We start from the raw sequence: 15,437 nt of genomic DNA, 5'->3' as shown, positions 1-15,437 counted from the left end.
TACCTGATATGATTATTAAATGAAGCAGCAATTGGCCATTTGAGAGATTTCCCTATCTCCTTTCAACCACTAATTCCAGCATACTGAGTTGCAAAACTATAGAAAATAAGATTTGAAAAATTAGGCTCATTTCAAGGGCTTGCTAGGTAAATTATATAATTAGGCATGAAAAGAAATTAAATATTAAACCAAAAAACTCCAGAAACATATATTTTTTAAAAAAATATGGACCACCTTTGTATCAGTTTAAAAGGAAATTGTAGATTGAATTTTTGTAACTACAAGTACCATATGCTTGTTTTTTGCAGCCCAGATATAGAAGTCTTAGGACTGCAAAGTGTAGCTTTTCATATAAGTCAGTTACAGTGTACAGGGCAAGATTAATGCTGGAGGATAATTTTATTAATGTTTTTGGGGAACAGTCCTAGAATTATACAGTCCATAGTTTATAAACTTTACCTTCAGGTTTACAGACTGAACCAGTAATGCTTTCACTAGGTTTACCAAAGATTTATAAGGGAGATGGCAAACTTTTGAATTTTCAGGAAGTTTTCATTGTGGTTAAAAAATATCAGAAAGAAAAGGCAAAAAATAAAAATGAAGTTGGTATAGATTTGCAACAAATTGCAATCTAAAATGGATTATCTCTGGAACTAATGCAATTGTACTCAATGTGATATATTGGTAAGATCGTTAGACTCTAACCAAAGAGGGCCTAGTTTGTGGCTGTTCAGCTGTGTATGTTTTTGGTTTTGCATAATGTGTGTTCACAGCCATTATCTCTCCCTGATTGTTGGAAGGATAAAATTAGAAAGTGTTCAGGATGCAGCTTTGAGAATTGGGGGGGGGTGGGGGGAAGTAAAATATACATGTAATAAGTAAAATAATCTAGTATATCTAAAAATCACCAGGCTGAATTGAAGATCTCTTGAATCAGCTGTGAAGACTGACTCTTGATGGAGGAAAAATGCCAAATCATTCTTATGCCAGCAGGTGCAAGCAAAATCACCTCTTTCTGGTTTCCCCAAGTGGGTTTCAGTAGCGGCTTTCAAGCCTTTATATGTCTTTATAACAATTAGTGCTCGGATTTGCTGGCTTTTCTGTTAACTCCATATCATCTCTCCCTCTTTGTCATCTTTGTGTGACCTGTAGAAAATATTAGGCATCTGATAAATGAATCAGATAAAAGAAAGAACACCAGGAACTTTTCATAAATTTTTCAGTAGACTTCTTAAGCTTGATATGGAAATCCACTTGACTTCAGGCCAAAAATATTTTTTACTATCATAGGTCATGTGTCTGTGCAATGAGCATATGTTTTTCCTACTTGCTATTTGTTTACAAGGATCTGTTTAATATATAGATATGTCATAAAATATTACATTTAAGCCAGAGCTGAGACTCAGATTTTGGTAGGTCCCCTGAAATTAAAAAGGTTCAAATGTTAGGATTAAAAAAAATATCTTCCATTTTTGTCTGATTCACAGAACATACTTCTGGCAGGCCACCTGTTGAGAGATTGCAAAGCTTGCTACATGCTGTGCTGCCAGGTGGGCCAAGTGAAGTCACACACTGTTTATGCAGGCATCACTGCTAGGTTGTGTTTGACAGATGACCCAATTTTCTTCACAGTAAACAGTTCTGTCCCAAACATAAACAAATGCTGCAGATATAGCAAGCTATAGAAGCACATTTCAAACGAACAAGATATGGGATCAGGCTGGACCTACTGGCAGTGCCCAGGAGGTGCAAAATCAGTTGCTGAGAGAGAAGAGAGGACTTCAGAGTCATGGGATGTTAGGAGGCAAAATTGAGAGTCAGAGTCAGAATCAGAACAACTGACTCTCTCCAAACAAACCAGGCTAAGGACATCTTCAGGAAATGGCACCTTTCCCAAATAGCAACCTCAAATTGTTGGTTCTCAAAGGCATTCCTTGCTCTATCTTTCTTAGTGGAAAAATTGAGGGGTGAAGAAGTGATGGGGATTTCTGTCTCAAACGCCACCTTGCAGCTTCAACAGAATGCTTTCTCTGCTGCGGTTGGACAGTTGGCTGAGCAGCAAAAAGAGAGGTATGAGAGTAGGGAGTCACAGGAGACCCTTAGTTCCCTATTACTGGATGCAGTGAAGCAAAGGCGGAACAGTGATGCTTATATTTGAGTTCTTGTTCTGAATAGGAAGTGGCTCAGTGGTCTAAATAGTCCCTTTTAACTTGGTGATGCTATGGCTCTCTAGCACTATATAGTACAGCTTATCATGCTTGCAACCAATTTTCTCTTCACTGTTGCTCATCTGTTGCCAAAAATTAAGCTATTCAAAAAATTTCAGGTTTTAATACTAACTCCTCATCTCATATCAGTTCTGGATATAGCCCAGATATATAGAACAGAACAGAACAGAACAGAACAGAACAGAACAGAATAGAATAGAATAGAATAGAATAAATTCACTGGAATCTACCAGTGCAGATATAAACAACTTTACGAGTTCTGGCTCTCATTTTTAAAAGCTCAAAAAGGATTCATTTTAACTAAAAAAAACCAGTCACTGTTGATCATCCTCCAGATAGTCATGTCATTTTTTATCACAAATTGTAAGTTTCTTACTTATATTTCCACATAAAACATAGGGAAAAATTAAGCATTTTAAATGTTTTTCTAAATAGTGAAAAAAATCCCTCGGTTATGTACAGGTAGTCCTGAAATACAGGTAACCTTAATACAGGTTTAAATACAGATAGTTACAATGGCAATTGGGGCCAAAATTTCCATCACTAATCAATGTGGTAATTATGTACAACTACATCACTTTGCAATGCCAGTCATTGCAGTCACAATTTCTGTCATTAACTGAATTGCAGTGGTTGTTAGATGAGGACCTCTTTGCAATTCCTGCCAGTTTTTCACAACTAAAATCATTGGGGAAGCCAGCAGGAAGTAGCAAGTCATAAGTGGCTCGCAAGCAGGCTAGCATTCAAGTAAATGACTGCTGCTGGGTGGGGGAGAGCATGTGGAGTGCAGAAGTGGTGAAGGGTGAGCGCAGTTAGAGTGGCTGTTGCCTGGAGGGGGAAGGAGTAACATGAAGTGGGGAAGGCCTGGCAAAATTCAGGGAGAATGTGTGAGAGTGTGAGGAAGGCACAGCAAGGCTCAGGAAGGGTGTGTGTGGGTGCACGAGTGGTGGGTAGGCATGGCGAGGTTTGGGGAAGGTATGTAGGGGTGTGCAAGTAGCTGGTGTAAGCACAGAGGAGCTTGGGTGTGTGGATGGGGAGACTTTCCCCAGTGTCTTGCATCTTTTCTTGGCAACTTCCCATTGAGTTTAGGGAAAGCTGGCATGGAAGGTTGCGAATGGTAATCATGTGATTGCGAGATGCTGCAACCAGTCATACATGTGAGCCAGTTGCAAATGTGATACTGAAGTACCAGGATGGCCGGTTGTAACCATCATTCATTCAGCGCTGTCATAACTTTGGATGGTTGCTGAACGAATGGCCGGAGGTTGAGGATGACCTACAGAGAGCAGGATAAATATGGCTTGCATTCAGGATTTATATTGCTCAGAATCACAAAATTATACAATAACTCTTCAATCATAAAGACAAACTGTTGTAATAGACTAAAGATTTGCAATTATGATTGATCTTCTGGAATTTTATGTAATTTATCTTTAACCTTATAATCCTGTCTTTGTTTCCTTTCTCTTTAGTTAGTGTTGCCAGAATATTCCATCCATAGCCTTTTCTGCATAATGTTTCTGTGTGCTCAAGAATGGTTAACTCTGGGCTTGAATATTCCCCTGGTTTTCTATCATTTTTGGAGGTAAATCTAACTCTATTTTGATTCATTTGTGTTCAAAAATGTGTCACCTCTAGCTCCCTGGCAGAAGTTCTTGTGTTGTGAGTAGCTGCCAGACAGGCAGAAATGTAATAAATAAATATCCTTCCTTACATGAAGATGATGCTTTGAAGAGAAAATTGTATCTGCAGTGAAGTGTAAGATTGTATGTGTTAATTTTTCCACCTGACATGGGGACATCAAGGCATGTAAAGCATTGTCTTCTGATGTAGTGAATGATGCATAGAATAGGGCAAAGTCTCATGACTTGGGGATAAAGTCCATGTTATATGTTAAAGAGACCAGGAGTGGCTAAAACATACTGTCTGGCTCTCCTACAGCATAAACTGTAATGGACCAGAAAGATAATTTGTTTAACATATCATAAAACAAAAGAGCCATTTTGTTTTTGTTGTTGAGATACTGGACTAGGTATGGAGAAAATTAGTTCTACTCTTGCCTTAGAAATGGAAGCTAGCTAGGTGACGCTGAGGTAATCTTTCTCGGCTGTAGGAATGATGCAATGGCAAACTGCTTTCAAAAATGTTTCCAAGAAAACTGCATGGACTTTTTATATCATTGTCAGGAATCAAAATTGAGTCACAAGTAAAATAATTATAAGGAAACTCCATAATTCTACTGTAGTGCTCCTTCATCCATGTATGAAGAGACAGAAAAAGGCACTCTATAACATGCACGAGACCTTATTCTTATCCCTCATTGTGCCTCACAGCCTTCCGATAAGGAGTTAATTTTCTATAGAGCTTGCTCTTGTGGTGTAGACTCTCCTTTGGACTAAGAAACCTGTGAGAAGATAGTTTTCTCAACTGTGTAAAGAGCTTTGCACAAATAGAAAAAAAATTCTTGCCTGTACTTTAGCCTAATTGCATAGAGGTCTATGACGTTGTGACAAGAATGAATTAACGAAAGGACAATGAAGCACTTTGGGAACAGAACACATGATTAAAGACCTTCTTGTGGCTTGATATAATTTTAGTGAGAATCTTGAAGATGTTCTTGTGTTCTCTTTTAGGTATTTCCATTGTCCAGCAGACAGCACAGAGCTAGCCTACGATCCACCTGCAGTTATGAATGCAGATACCTTGCGTTATTGTCAAAGGGAAGCCTGGTGTAAACTAGCTTTCTATCTCCTCTCATTCTTCTACTATTTGTACTGGTAAGCATGGCCTCATTTCTTCTAAAAGGCAATTGCTAACATTTAGAAATCTTTCTTTCCTCTCGATGTGCTGCATGGATGTGCTGCCATCCAACCTGTTGAAGGTTCCTAGGGGGAACAGCTTCTACTAGCTCAAGAGCCATCATGTTGCTAACAGCATTACCTAAATGTTAACCATTAGATTGCTAACAATCAGAGTCAATGATTGCATCTGTTTTTGAATATTCCTCAGCATAAATTCCCTCTCCCTTTTCTGTTCCTTTTTTTAAAATATCACCGGTCACTATAATGTGATCCTGCCTGCCAAATCTCATTAAGAAAACTAACTGGATCACTCAAAAGATCATAATTTATATCTTATATTCAGGTCTTTTTGCCATAAATAAAAGTAATTATTAATTTACAAATATGATACTTTGGGGGGGGGGGGGGGGAAGCCACTAGTTTTATTGATGACTTTTTAACAGCAGAATTTAGGAATGCTGTTTTTATATTAACTTTATAATGTTGTATGTCAGAGTGATAATTTTATTTTTCTAGCTACAGATATGAGAGCTGCATAGCACCAGGCATCAATATTTGTTCACAAACAATTTAGTGAATGTCTGTATGTGAAGCAGCAGACTGCTCCAAATGAAGCACATTTCTTACCTCCTCAGCCAATGAAACAGATTCTGTAAAATGCACTATAAAAACTAGCATTGTATTTCAAAGGAAGGCACTTTTACTACTAAGGCTATCCATTATTGCTGCTCTAAGTTTTTTGCAATCTTATTGTAAGAGCATTATTTGGTATATATGCCAATATTAATTACATAATACTTTATATTTACATATGGGCTGTTTTTAGAGAGCATGATTCCAGATTGTGGATAAAACGACATAACTTATGGGAATCATACAATAAATACTGTGTATACATTAAGTAATTGGCCATCATTAATTTACCTATGCAAATTGCTTATTAGCAGTAATAAATGGAGAAAGAACAAAATGAATTACATTACTGTCTGTCCTGAATTTGGAGGGCATTTGGCATAAACTAGCATTTGTCGTAAACCAGGGGTGTCCAAACTTGGGAACTTTAAGACGTGTGGACTTAAGACGTGCCACACGTCTTAAAGTTCCCAAGTTTGGACACCCCTGTCATAAACTATAAACTAGAACCATTCACTCAGTCAGAGCTTCTTATTGTTCGGATCTGATAGCACACAATCATACTAACCAAACCAGGGGTCACCATTCACAGAAATTTCCTCCAATTATTCTTCATATCTCATGAACAATAGAAGCGAATAAATGTAGCTCAGGGTTAAACTGTGAAGTGCTTGATATTCTCTGAGCTTAGTTGTTTGCTTGCCAGATGTTTTATTACCTGACTAGGTAACATCATAATTGCTAGTGAGGAAGGGGTTTACTCCCTCTTAATATGCAATAGCTTGCTTGAGTAGTATTGGCTTTCTTCTTGGTATTCTTTGATTAGGGCACTGTTCTTGTCTTGATTATTTGTCTGGTATTAATCTCTGTTTATCTGGATATTGGTTGCTGGGGAGGATGTGTTCTGATCTTTTTGTTTCCTTATATAAACCACATTTATACATCGTTCAAAAAAGGCAATTAAAAAAGCTACATGTGTTACAGTCAGAAACAGTTTTTGGTTATCCTTTTCTTTTAAAATCTAGATCACTTATCTCTCATGTTCTAGATAAGTGTATATTACACGTACAAAATCTTGCTAAAATTAAGGGAATATGGACAATTTCACAATGGGATGTGATCTTATGATTTTATGCATGCAGCCCTGAGCTCCATGGAAGAAGTAAATGCAAAATTAGATGCCATCTACAATATAACAACAAAGCACCATATTTATAAATAGTCCTATGTCATTTAACACTACTGCTGTAACATTGAGTGAATTTCATTTTGAATTGTACAAAGCTGTGTTTTATAATTAAGGGCATTTTTAATGGACTCCACAGTATAATTATATTTCAAAAAATTACATTGCAGCTCTTTAAAAAATTATCTCTAATTATTGTTCCTTCTGTCCCAGAGGAACAAAGAGAATCAAATAAAGAAGCAATATTTAAATATAAATTCTAAATTCCCAGATAAAAATTCCAGAGATAATCTTTCAGAGCTGTTGCATAAGGAATGCAGTGACTTAGTGTCAGATTTGTGAAGAAAATGGACATTGTAAAGAAAAATATATTTTCTTGTTAGCAGTGTTGAGTGCTTTGCAATTTAAATATAGCCTGTAGAGATGCAATGGTAGCATACTCCCCAAGTAAAGAACTTCATAGTATAAAATAATTTATAAAAATATAAAGGATATGCATCTTTAAAGGAATCTTTTCATATTCTTCTTTTTTTCTGTTTATGTTCAGCATGATCTACGCGTTAGTGACTTCCTAAATTCAAAGATTATGTAAAAGACTGAAAACAAAGGTGACCGTATAAAGATCCACCCTACAATGATGCCTAATACTAAAACACAGCAAAGAAATCGAAATTTTAAATCCGGGAACCATACAGGATATAAAAGAGAGAGAGATAAAGCCCTATAAGAATAACAGGTGACAGCACAAGTGGAAAAAGAATCAAGTGATGGATGGCTGGGCGAGCTCATTTTCTTCTTTCCTCCCTTTGTTTTAAAACTTGCATTTTTTTATATCCCTGGATAAAACAAACTAGATATTTATAATGTGTGAACTAGACAGTTTCAACTGCATGTGATGGAGTATAAATTTTATTATATTAATTTGTCTTCAGAGTGCGAGTTCTGTCACAGACAAGATTGTTTCTGTAGCCTTTTTTTCCCATAGGGACTTGAAAGCAAGGCAACTATTCTCTGGACATGTGGTCAAGTCGATGCAGATAATAGATGTGTGCAATATTCTGCATTCAATCATATGCTGAAGAAAAGTTGGGAAACATTTGGCTTTTTGTGATTTTGGTGACTGAAGAAAACATATCTTGGGAGAACATAGGGCCAAAACACGTTCAAACTGCTCTCAGTTATTCTTCGTGGTTGATGCTAATGTTGCAACTATGCTGAATTAGGATAGGTAGTGCGGTAAAATAATATTATGTTATATATATATAATAATACAGTTATGCCAAGCATTCTATAATATTGCATTCCTCTTACTGGAGGAAAAATATGTCCTAGTAATGTAATAAATGCCTCAACAATGTTCTACACCCTGCAGTACATATTAAAAGGTCCAATTTACTTTTGTCTGGAGCTCTGTCATATCAAAGTAATTATTTCAGTTGAATTAAAATCAATAGCCTTCCTTCCTTCCTTCCTTCTACATGGTAGATGTTGTAGAATAAAATGCTGATTGTTTTTCATTTTGTGTAGTGTCTTTCAAATTTTGTTTTGAGATATGCTCACAAAGACAGTAAAGATCTGTACTGACATATTTAATGCTACATTCCCAAACATATTGATTGGGGATAAAACCAATGAAATTTTCTTCTGAATTCATACAACTAAGAGTGCTCCCTATACAAAGAACTGCCATAGACTATGAGTTTTGAAGAGAGAAAAGATAAATACTATAGTAGTCTAAAACCTCAGCAGGCGCGGCATATTTTCATTAATTGATATTTTATGTTGAACAGAGTGGAACAGTTTAATAGATTAATAGAAGGGACCTTGCAGGTCATCTAGTCCAACCTCCTGCCCAAGCCGGAGACCCTACATCTGCTTCTACCTAGGATCGAACTCACAACCTCCTGATTGTGAGCTTATTTCTTCAGCCCCTCTTTTTTCCCAACAATGTGCCAACTGAAAACTGAAAACATAGAGTACAAATGACTTCCTGGAAAGAAGGAGAAACTGGTAGTGCAACATGTATGTTTTTAAAAATATATTTTCTTTTCTTATATTATTTTATTTTATTTTATTTTATTATCTGTGTACCTGTCAATTGTATGCCATATAACCACAAGCAGCTCACAAACAGTAGCAACTACAATAAAAAACAAAAACTAAAATACAATTTTGCTAAAGTACAAACAAATGTAGAAAGATATTATGGAAAGAAATATGATAACATATATTACACTTATATGCATGTGTAAAACACAATACCATTATATGATATTATATACCATTATTGTTTGTACAAACCACAATACCATTAAAAAGCAGCTCAATTTGAACAAACTGAATCTTGATTGCACAGTCAAATGGATAATCCTTTATGTCTTGAAAGGATCAGTTTAAAGGTGGAAAGTGAACTCATTTATTCAATTCACAATTTTACACTTGAGCTTGCAGTGTCTATCTAATTTGTATTTTAAGTTGTTTACTACACCTAAGCCTAATAGATCTTGATAAAACAACAAATTCTAAATTCTTAGTAAGCATGCATGTTTTATGTTCTCAAAGTCATCTGTGAAAAGGCATGAAACATGCTAACACAGAAATTAGCTCTATTATATTCATTGGTTCATATTCTCAGATATATGAGTATAGGATTGTTGTGTAAAATGATCTCCCTGTGTACATTTACTTGAGAACAAATACTATTGACTTCAGCAGGAATATTTCTCTCATCACTTACTAGAAATGGGGTCAGTTTGTCAACAAATTTTCTGACAATGCCACCCAATAGTCATTCTACATTCAGCCTACAAATGTATTCTTGGGACTGTCCATTTACTGCATTTTTTTGCCATATTTTTGGACTTCATTATTTATACCTGTGTTCCCTAAAAATAAGACTGTGTCTTATTTTCTTTTGGGTCCCAAAAAAGCACTATGGCTTATTTTTGGGGTGGGGGTGTCTTATTTTTTTCCTATGTGCAGGAGGCCCATTTCTTCTGCTTGCTCAGGATGGGGCAGGAGACCACACAGTATGCTAGTGCCGCTGCTGTGAGGTGGGACGAAGCTGCCCCATGTGCCCAACACTGGCTTACCTCAAGGCCCCCACAGCTGGACCATCCATACCCCTGCCTCACCTTGTGGCCATGGCACCAGCACGCAGCTTGGACTCCTACTTCATTGTGGCCGTGAGCAAGCAGAAGAAGTGGGCTGGTGACCATGTGGGCTCCTGCTGCACATGGCTGCCAGTGCAGATGTTGGGGCCTGGATGGCCTGGCTGTGGGGGCCCTGAGGTAAGCTGGTGCAGGGTACATGTGGCAGCTCCACCACTACCCCACCTTGCCTCGTGGCCATGGCACGAAGAGCAACCAGACAGAATGGTTGGCTGGCTGGCTGTGTAGGCTCTTAAATAGGGCTTATTTGGGGGGAGTAGGGCTTATGTTAGATACACACATAAAAAGATGCTAGGACTTATTTTCAGGATAGGTCTTATTTTCAGGGAAACGGTATCTAGCCTGCATTTTTTCTGATGAAAAATTCTAGAGACTGAATAGCTTGCTCATCATTTTGTATTATCTTCCTTGTATGCTATAAAAGTATTACTCAACTATTGATTTGGAATATTTATATAATATGCTATAAATTAATTTTTCTAGAACTGAATAATGTTAAACTTCATGTTTTCAGTGCATATTTTCAGTGAGGTACATAAGGTTAATGGGTGTTTGGTAAAGTAAACTAAAACACTAAATATTTTTAGCAGACCATAACAATGACAATATTGTTATATTGTCAAACGCTTATTAATAACTGCTGAAATTCAAAGTTGGAATCTGTATAATTCTATGATTTATTAAAATAAATCTTCGCATTTTTGTAAGATTTGAGCTATCTGTAATAATTTTGTTAAATGCAGTTGGAATCATTTGTGTTTTGTTTAAAAGTAAAGTACTCAATTAAAAGGTGTCTTATTGTATTGTGTTGTGCAAACCTCAGCCTAGATGGACTTGGGTGCCCAAATAGTCCAATATGTTAATCATATTTGAAAACTGTCTTCCTTTATATTGGTCTTGTTTTAAGAATGGGGAGATATAGTGATGAATGGACACAAACAAGCTGAGATCCAAGTATGATTGTCCCATTAAGGCATCTTCTGCTTCCTATCTTTGCGCTTAAATAGAGGTGAGAGAAAGCTGTTTTGAATCTGCATTACTTTGCATATGAATGCTTATGACCTTATGATCAGATCTACCACGTGTTTGTGTTGAACAAACTTTGAAGGATCTTCTATTGATAATTGGATACAATTAATGAACAATTAATGCATATAGCCATATGGTTTTCCATTAATTGTGATATACCTCTTTGTTCACAAGATTGGAAGCAACCCCAGAACATAGAATAATAAGTTGGAAGGTACCTTGGAGGTCTTCTAGTCCAACCCCCTGCTCAAGCAGGAGTCCCTATACCATTTCAGACAAATGGCTGTCTCTTTCTGAAAGCCTTAAGTAATGGAGCGACTAGATCTACATTGATCTACAACCATCTACACCTCTGGCTACAAACATCTACAGATGTACAACCAGATCTACATTGAGCTATATTTAGACTACAGTTCTGTGCTGTTGCATGGACACTCAAAAACCCTCAAGGTCCACATCAGTCATATAAGTAAAAAATTCTGAGAAATAGGAAGAGTGTCTTAGAGAGAAGGGACAGTTTTCTTAAATCTTTCTTTATACTTTCAACCTGGGAAAATATCTCGCCTAGCACTTCAGATGTTCTAAATTATTCCCTTGTTATTGTTTGAGATGGAAGTATTTCCAGTGTTGAAAGAATTCAATGTATACTATGAAATTTTCCATTCTAAAAATGTATTCTATTGATATCTGCATTAAGCTGATGAAATGTCAATGGTTAGAAAACTGAATGGGTATTATTTTCATGAAGATGAAAGTTCTTTATGTTGCTGAATCTCATTTATTACCTGTTAGTAGTTTAATTCCATTCCACAAAAAAATATGTAGTATGTTATATAAATGCTATCAATTCCAGAAGCCTTGCTCAATTTCAGTGTTATTTAATTGCTTTTGTTTCCTCTTCTGTTATGAGCTTTTGGATCTAAACAACATTTTGTATGTGTTGTGTTCAAATACTTTTCTGTCTTTCTTGGATCAGGTGTCTGTTTACTATATAATCTTGAGTGATAGTTAACAAATTGAGCCATCACATCCATCATTGCAAAGATATTTTTAGTTCTAGACCAAATAAAAATAATAATTATTTGGTTCTTTGCACTATAAGCTAGCTATTTATCTGACTTTTGGTTGAACAAAAACACCTTGTAGCACTCATTTACTTTTAAAACCTTTGTTCTAAGCCTCAAACTAAACATTCTTGGACTTTAATTTTAATTGCTTCAGTTCATTCACTAGCATTGTTTTTGTTTTTGCATTCCTTTTTTTTTTTTGATGCCAGAGATATAAACAATTCTGTCTCATAAATGCTTGTTTGGTGTCCCATATTGTAGTTAAACAAGATTTATTAAGCTAACAGCAACACAAACTCCTTTAGTCTGGAGTTTAATCTTCTAGTTATTGGGTTGCAACTTCTGCATCTACGTCTGTAAGACTGGTAGGTTTTAGAGCAAGTTTTATGGACTGAATTTTATTATGTATATTCTTTCTCTGCAGGGGTATTTTTATCACCATGCTTTGAAAAGAGATGTAAGGACATATTTTGAGGGAATGTATGTATTTATTTATCTAATTTATATCTTATATAATTTACAGTTTTATATAAAGCAGATTTATCTACGTTTGGAGAGGAAAAACACGTCTACAGAAATATAATATTCCTCTGCAATTTGAAGAAGTGATTGAAAATGTTTTGCAGAATGTTTTGTTGCTATTTGAAGGCATAAATTGAAGCAATTGTTATAAAAGTACAATTGTACAAATCTCCCTTGTTCATCTTGGATTTATTTTTCCACACAGCTTTTTTAAAGACACTGAGTACAATGATTCATGTGAAGAGTTCATCAAAAAGAAAGGGAAAGGAGGCAAATTTTGCCCTCACCATGTACCCTTCCTTACCCCAATCTCAACAGATGCAATACTGGTTAACTTAAGCAGGGCTGAACCTAGGTGGGAGACCTTAAAGCAGGGGTGTCCAAACTTGGGAACTTTAAGACTTGTGGACTTCAACTCCCAGAATTCCCCAGCCAGCCATGCTGGCTGGGAAATTCTGGGAGTTGAAGTCCACAAGTCTTAAAGTTCCCAAGTTTGGACACCCCTGCCTTAAAGAAATAGTAGGACTGCAAAGTAAAGAAAATTGCCCCAGGCCAATTGAAGTCTGTTGCATATGATGACGATGATGATATAACTGGGAAGTAAATGCTGACTAAACAACTATTCTCATACTACTGCATGCATGCATCCATGAATACATCAGGGCTCAACTTCAGTTTGGATGAGAAAATTTTATTAGAGATACAAAAAGTAGGAATCCAATATGTTCAACCAATCCTATTGTTTTTTATATGCAAAAGTTGTGTTCAAGTCATGTAATTATCCATTTTGAACCAGAAATGTTTGCCACTTAGCAGTTTTAAACTGTCTCTCTGATTAGAAGCAGACTGACATGATCTTGTGATCTGCCAGAACTTTGAATTTTCTTAATATGTTTTTCTAGTGGAATGTTTTTATGGTGCTGTTGCTGATTTGTGTACCTGTGCCTCTTGTATCTCCTTAACTACTGGAGTATTTTTTATGTTCCCCTTTCCTTTTTTTAAAAAAAAATAAAGTTTTATTTTATTTATTTGTTGTAAGATTGTCCTATCTTCCCAAAGGGTGGACAGTGAAAAAAGAGGATAATTTCTCTAGTCACACATTTCAATTGTATTTATTCATTTAATTTCTATAGCCACCCATCTGTGATGGAATGTGCAGCTGAAGTGGGGGGAAATTTGGTAGTAACACTACAGCTTCCCAGAGAGGTGGCAACCCATTCTGGAGAGAGGCAGAAAACAATAATTGCATATTTCTGAATGGAAGGTGGTGTACTGGTGGGAGTAAATATTCAGGCTAGCCACATCCTAAAATAGGGATATATTTGTTAGGTTAGAAGGTTATAACTTTAGTCTGGCAAGATTCTATCTGTTAGGTGCAAGCAAATAAAGTTTTGGACTTGAGTGGATATCACATGTCAATTCTGGGGATTGGGCCTGACACCATCTCAAATTCTGAATAGCAAACAATTCTAAAACCATTAATACAATTAAAGCTGTACAAGATAAATATGTACAGCAGTTGAAAAAATTATAATTTTCAGTAAAGCCAAGAAATGGCCCTTAATGCATCAGGGTCCCAGGCCTGGGCCCTTAGGTAGGTTTTTAAAGAAGGCTAACAGGGCTGGGATTATTCTAATCTCTGAAGCAGGGGTGTCAAACTCACGGCCTTCAGGCCAGATGCGTCATGTGCTGGCCACGCCCACCCTCATTTTAGTGACGGGGGAAAAGTTGTGATGCATCATGTGACGACAATGTAACAACGTGAGTTTGACATCCCTGCTCTGAAGGAAGGATGTTCCAAAGTGCAAGAGCTGCAGCAGAGGAGGCCTGTTTCCTAATCCCTACCAGCCAACATTCCTTGTTGACAGGACCCTCAGCACACCCAACCTGTCAGACTGGATAGGTAGAAACTATTGTGAAAAGTCATCCCTTAAGTAAACCTCTCTTAAGCCATATAGGACTTTAAAGGTGACAACAAACACCTTGAATTGTACCTGGAAACACAATGGTAACTAATGCAGCTCATGCAGGAGCGGTGTTACATACATTACATATCCAACACCATTTACTTGGTGCAGCCAAAAATTCAATATAATGTATACTTTTTATCTTTTAATATAGAGATTAGGGACATGATTGTTATTTCAGTACTATGGTACATCTTTGGTATGAAACAAAAATAGTACATGTTTATTGATCACTTCATAATAAGATACAGTTTTCATAGGAATACTTGACCTAGTTACTTCAGAATTATGTGGCTCTGTGCTTCCCAACTAGACAATAACATTTTATCCATGGACATAAAATGCTTTGTAATTAACTTGAAGATGCAACATTTACAATTATAATAATATTTCATTTTAAAATATTGCCTAGCTTCAAAATGATATTTCAAAGTATGTTGCACAGTGAAAGCATAAGCCTTTAGAACAGTTGTCTGGAAATACCCAGGGTTAAGGAAATTGGAAATTCTTAATAGCATGGCAGGATTAGCTTTAATTCAAGCCCATACTATTTTGAATAAAGGAACTCATGTGCATCTATTTGCTATGTGGGTGTATTTTAATACCGACTGTGTGACAATTGCATGATAATTGTTCTTAGTAGAACTGTTGGACAGCAGTCAGAATTACTGAGTGTTACTGAAGTCTATAGACTATTGAGGAAGGAAAAAATATCCATTTCAGTTGACACATAGTACGGCTTGGCTTGAGATTTACTTTGCAATCTGACCTGATTAGTTGTGCCATGCTGAAGAAAAATCACAGGCTCGTTTAAAAGTAGTTGTTACCAAGCAC

The 15,437-nt window shown here is 36.4% G+C and overlaps 1 protein-coding gene across 1 annotated transcript in view; it reads left to right on the top strand.

The window, feature by feature from the left end:
- The window catches only part of CNIH3 (cornichon family AMPA receptor auxiliary protein 3), a 65,556-nt gene extending 54,503 nt beyond the window's left edge, over positions 1–11,053 (top strand). The window contains exons 4-6 of the mRNA XM_081942622.1: positions 3,701–3,813; positions 4,862–5,005; positions 7,396–11,053. Coding sequence (XP_081798748.1) covers positions 3,701–3,813; positions 4,862–5,005; positions 7,396–7,423 — 285 coding nt within the window. The 3' untranslated portion in view covers positions 7,424–11,053. The remainder of the gene's footprint in view (positions 1–3,700; positions 3,814–4,861; positions 5,006–7,395) is intronic.
- Positions 11,054–15,437: the final 4,384 nt, after the last annotated feature.

This window comes from Natrix helvetica, assembly GCF_964273705.1.
Source record: "Natrix helvetica genome assembly, chromosome: 2".
Lineage (NCBI taxonomy): Eukaryota > Metazoa > Chordata > Lepidosauria > Squamata > Natricidae > Natrix > Natrix helvetica.
The sequence above is the reverse complement of the archived record's forward strand: the minus strand, read 5'-3'. Positions and strand labels throughout refer to the sequence as shown.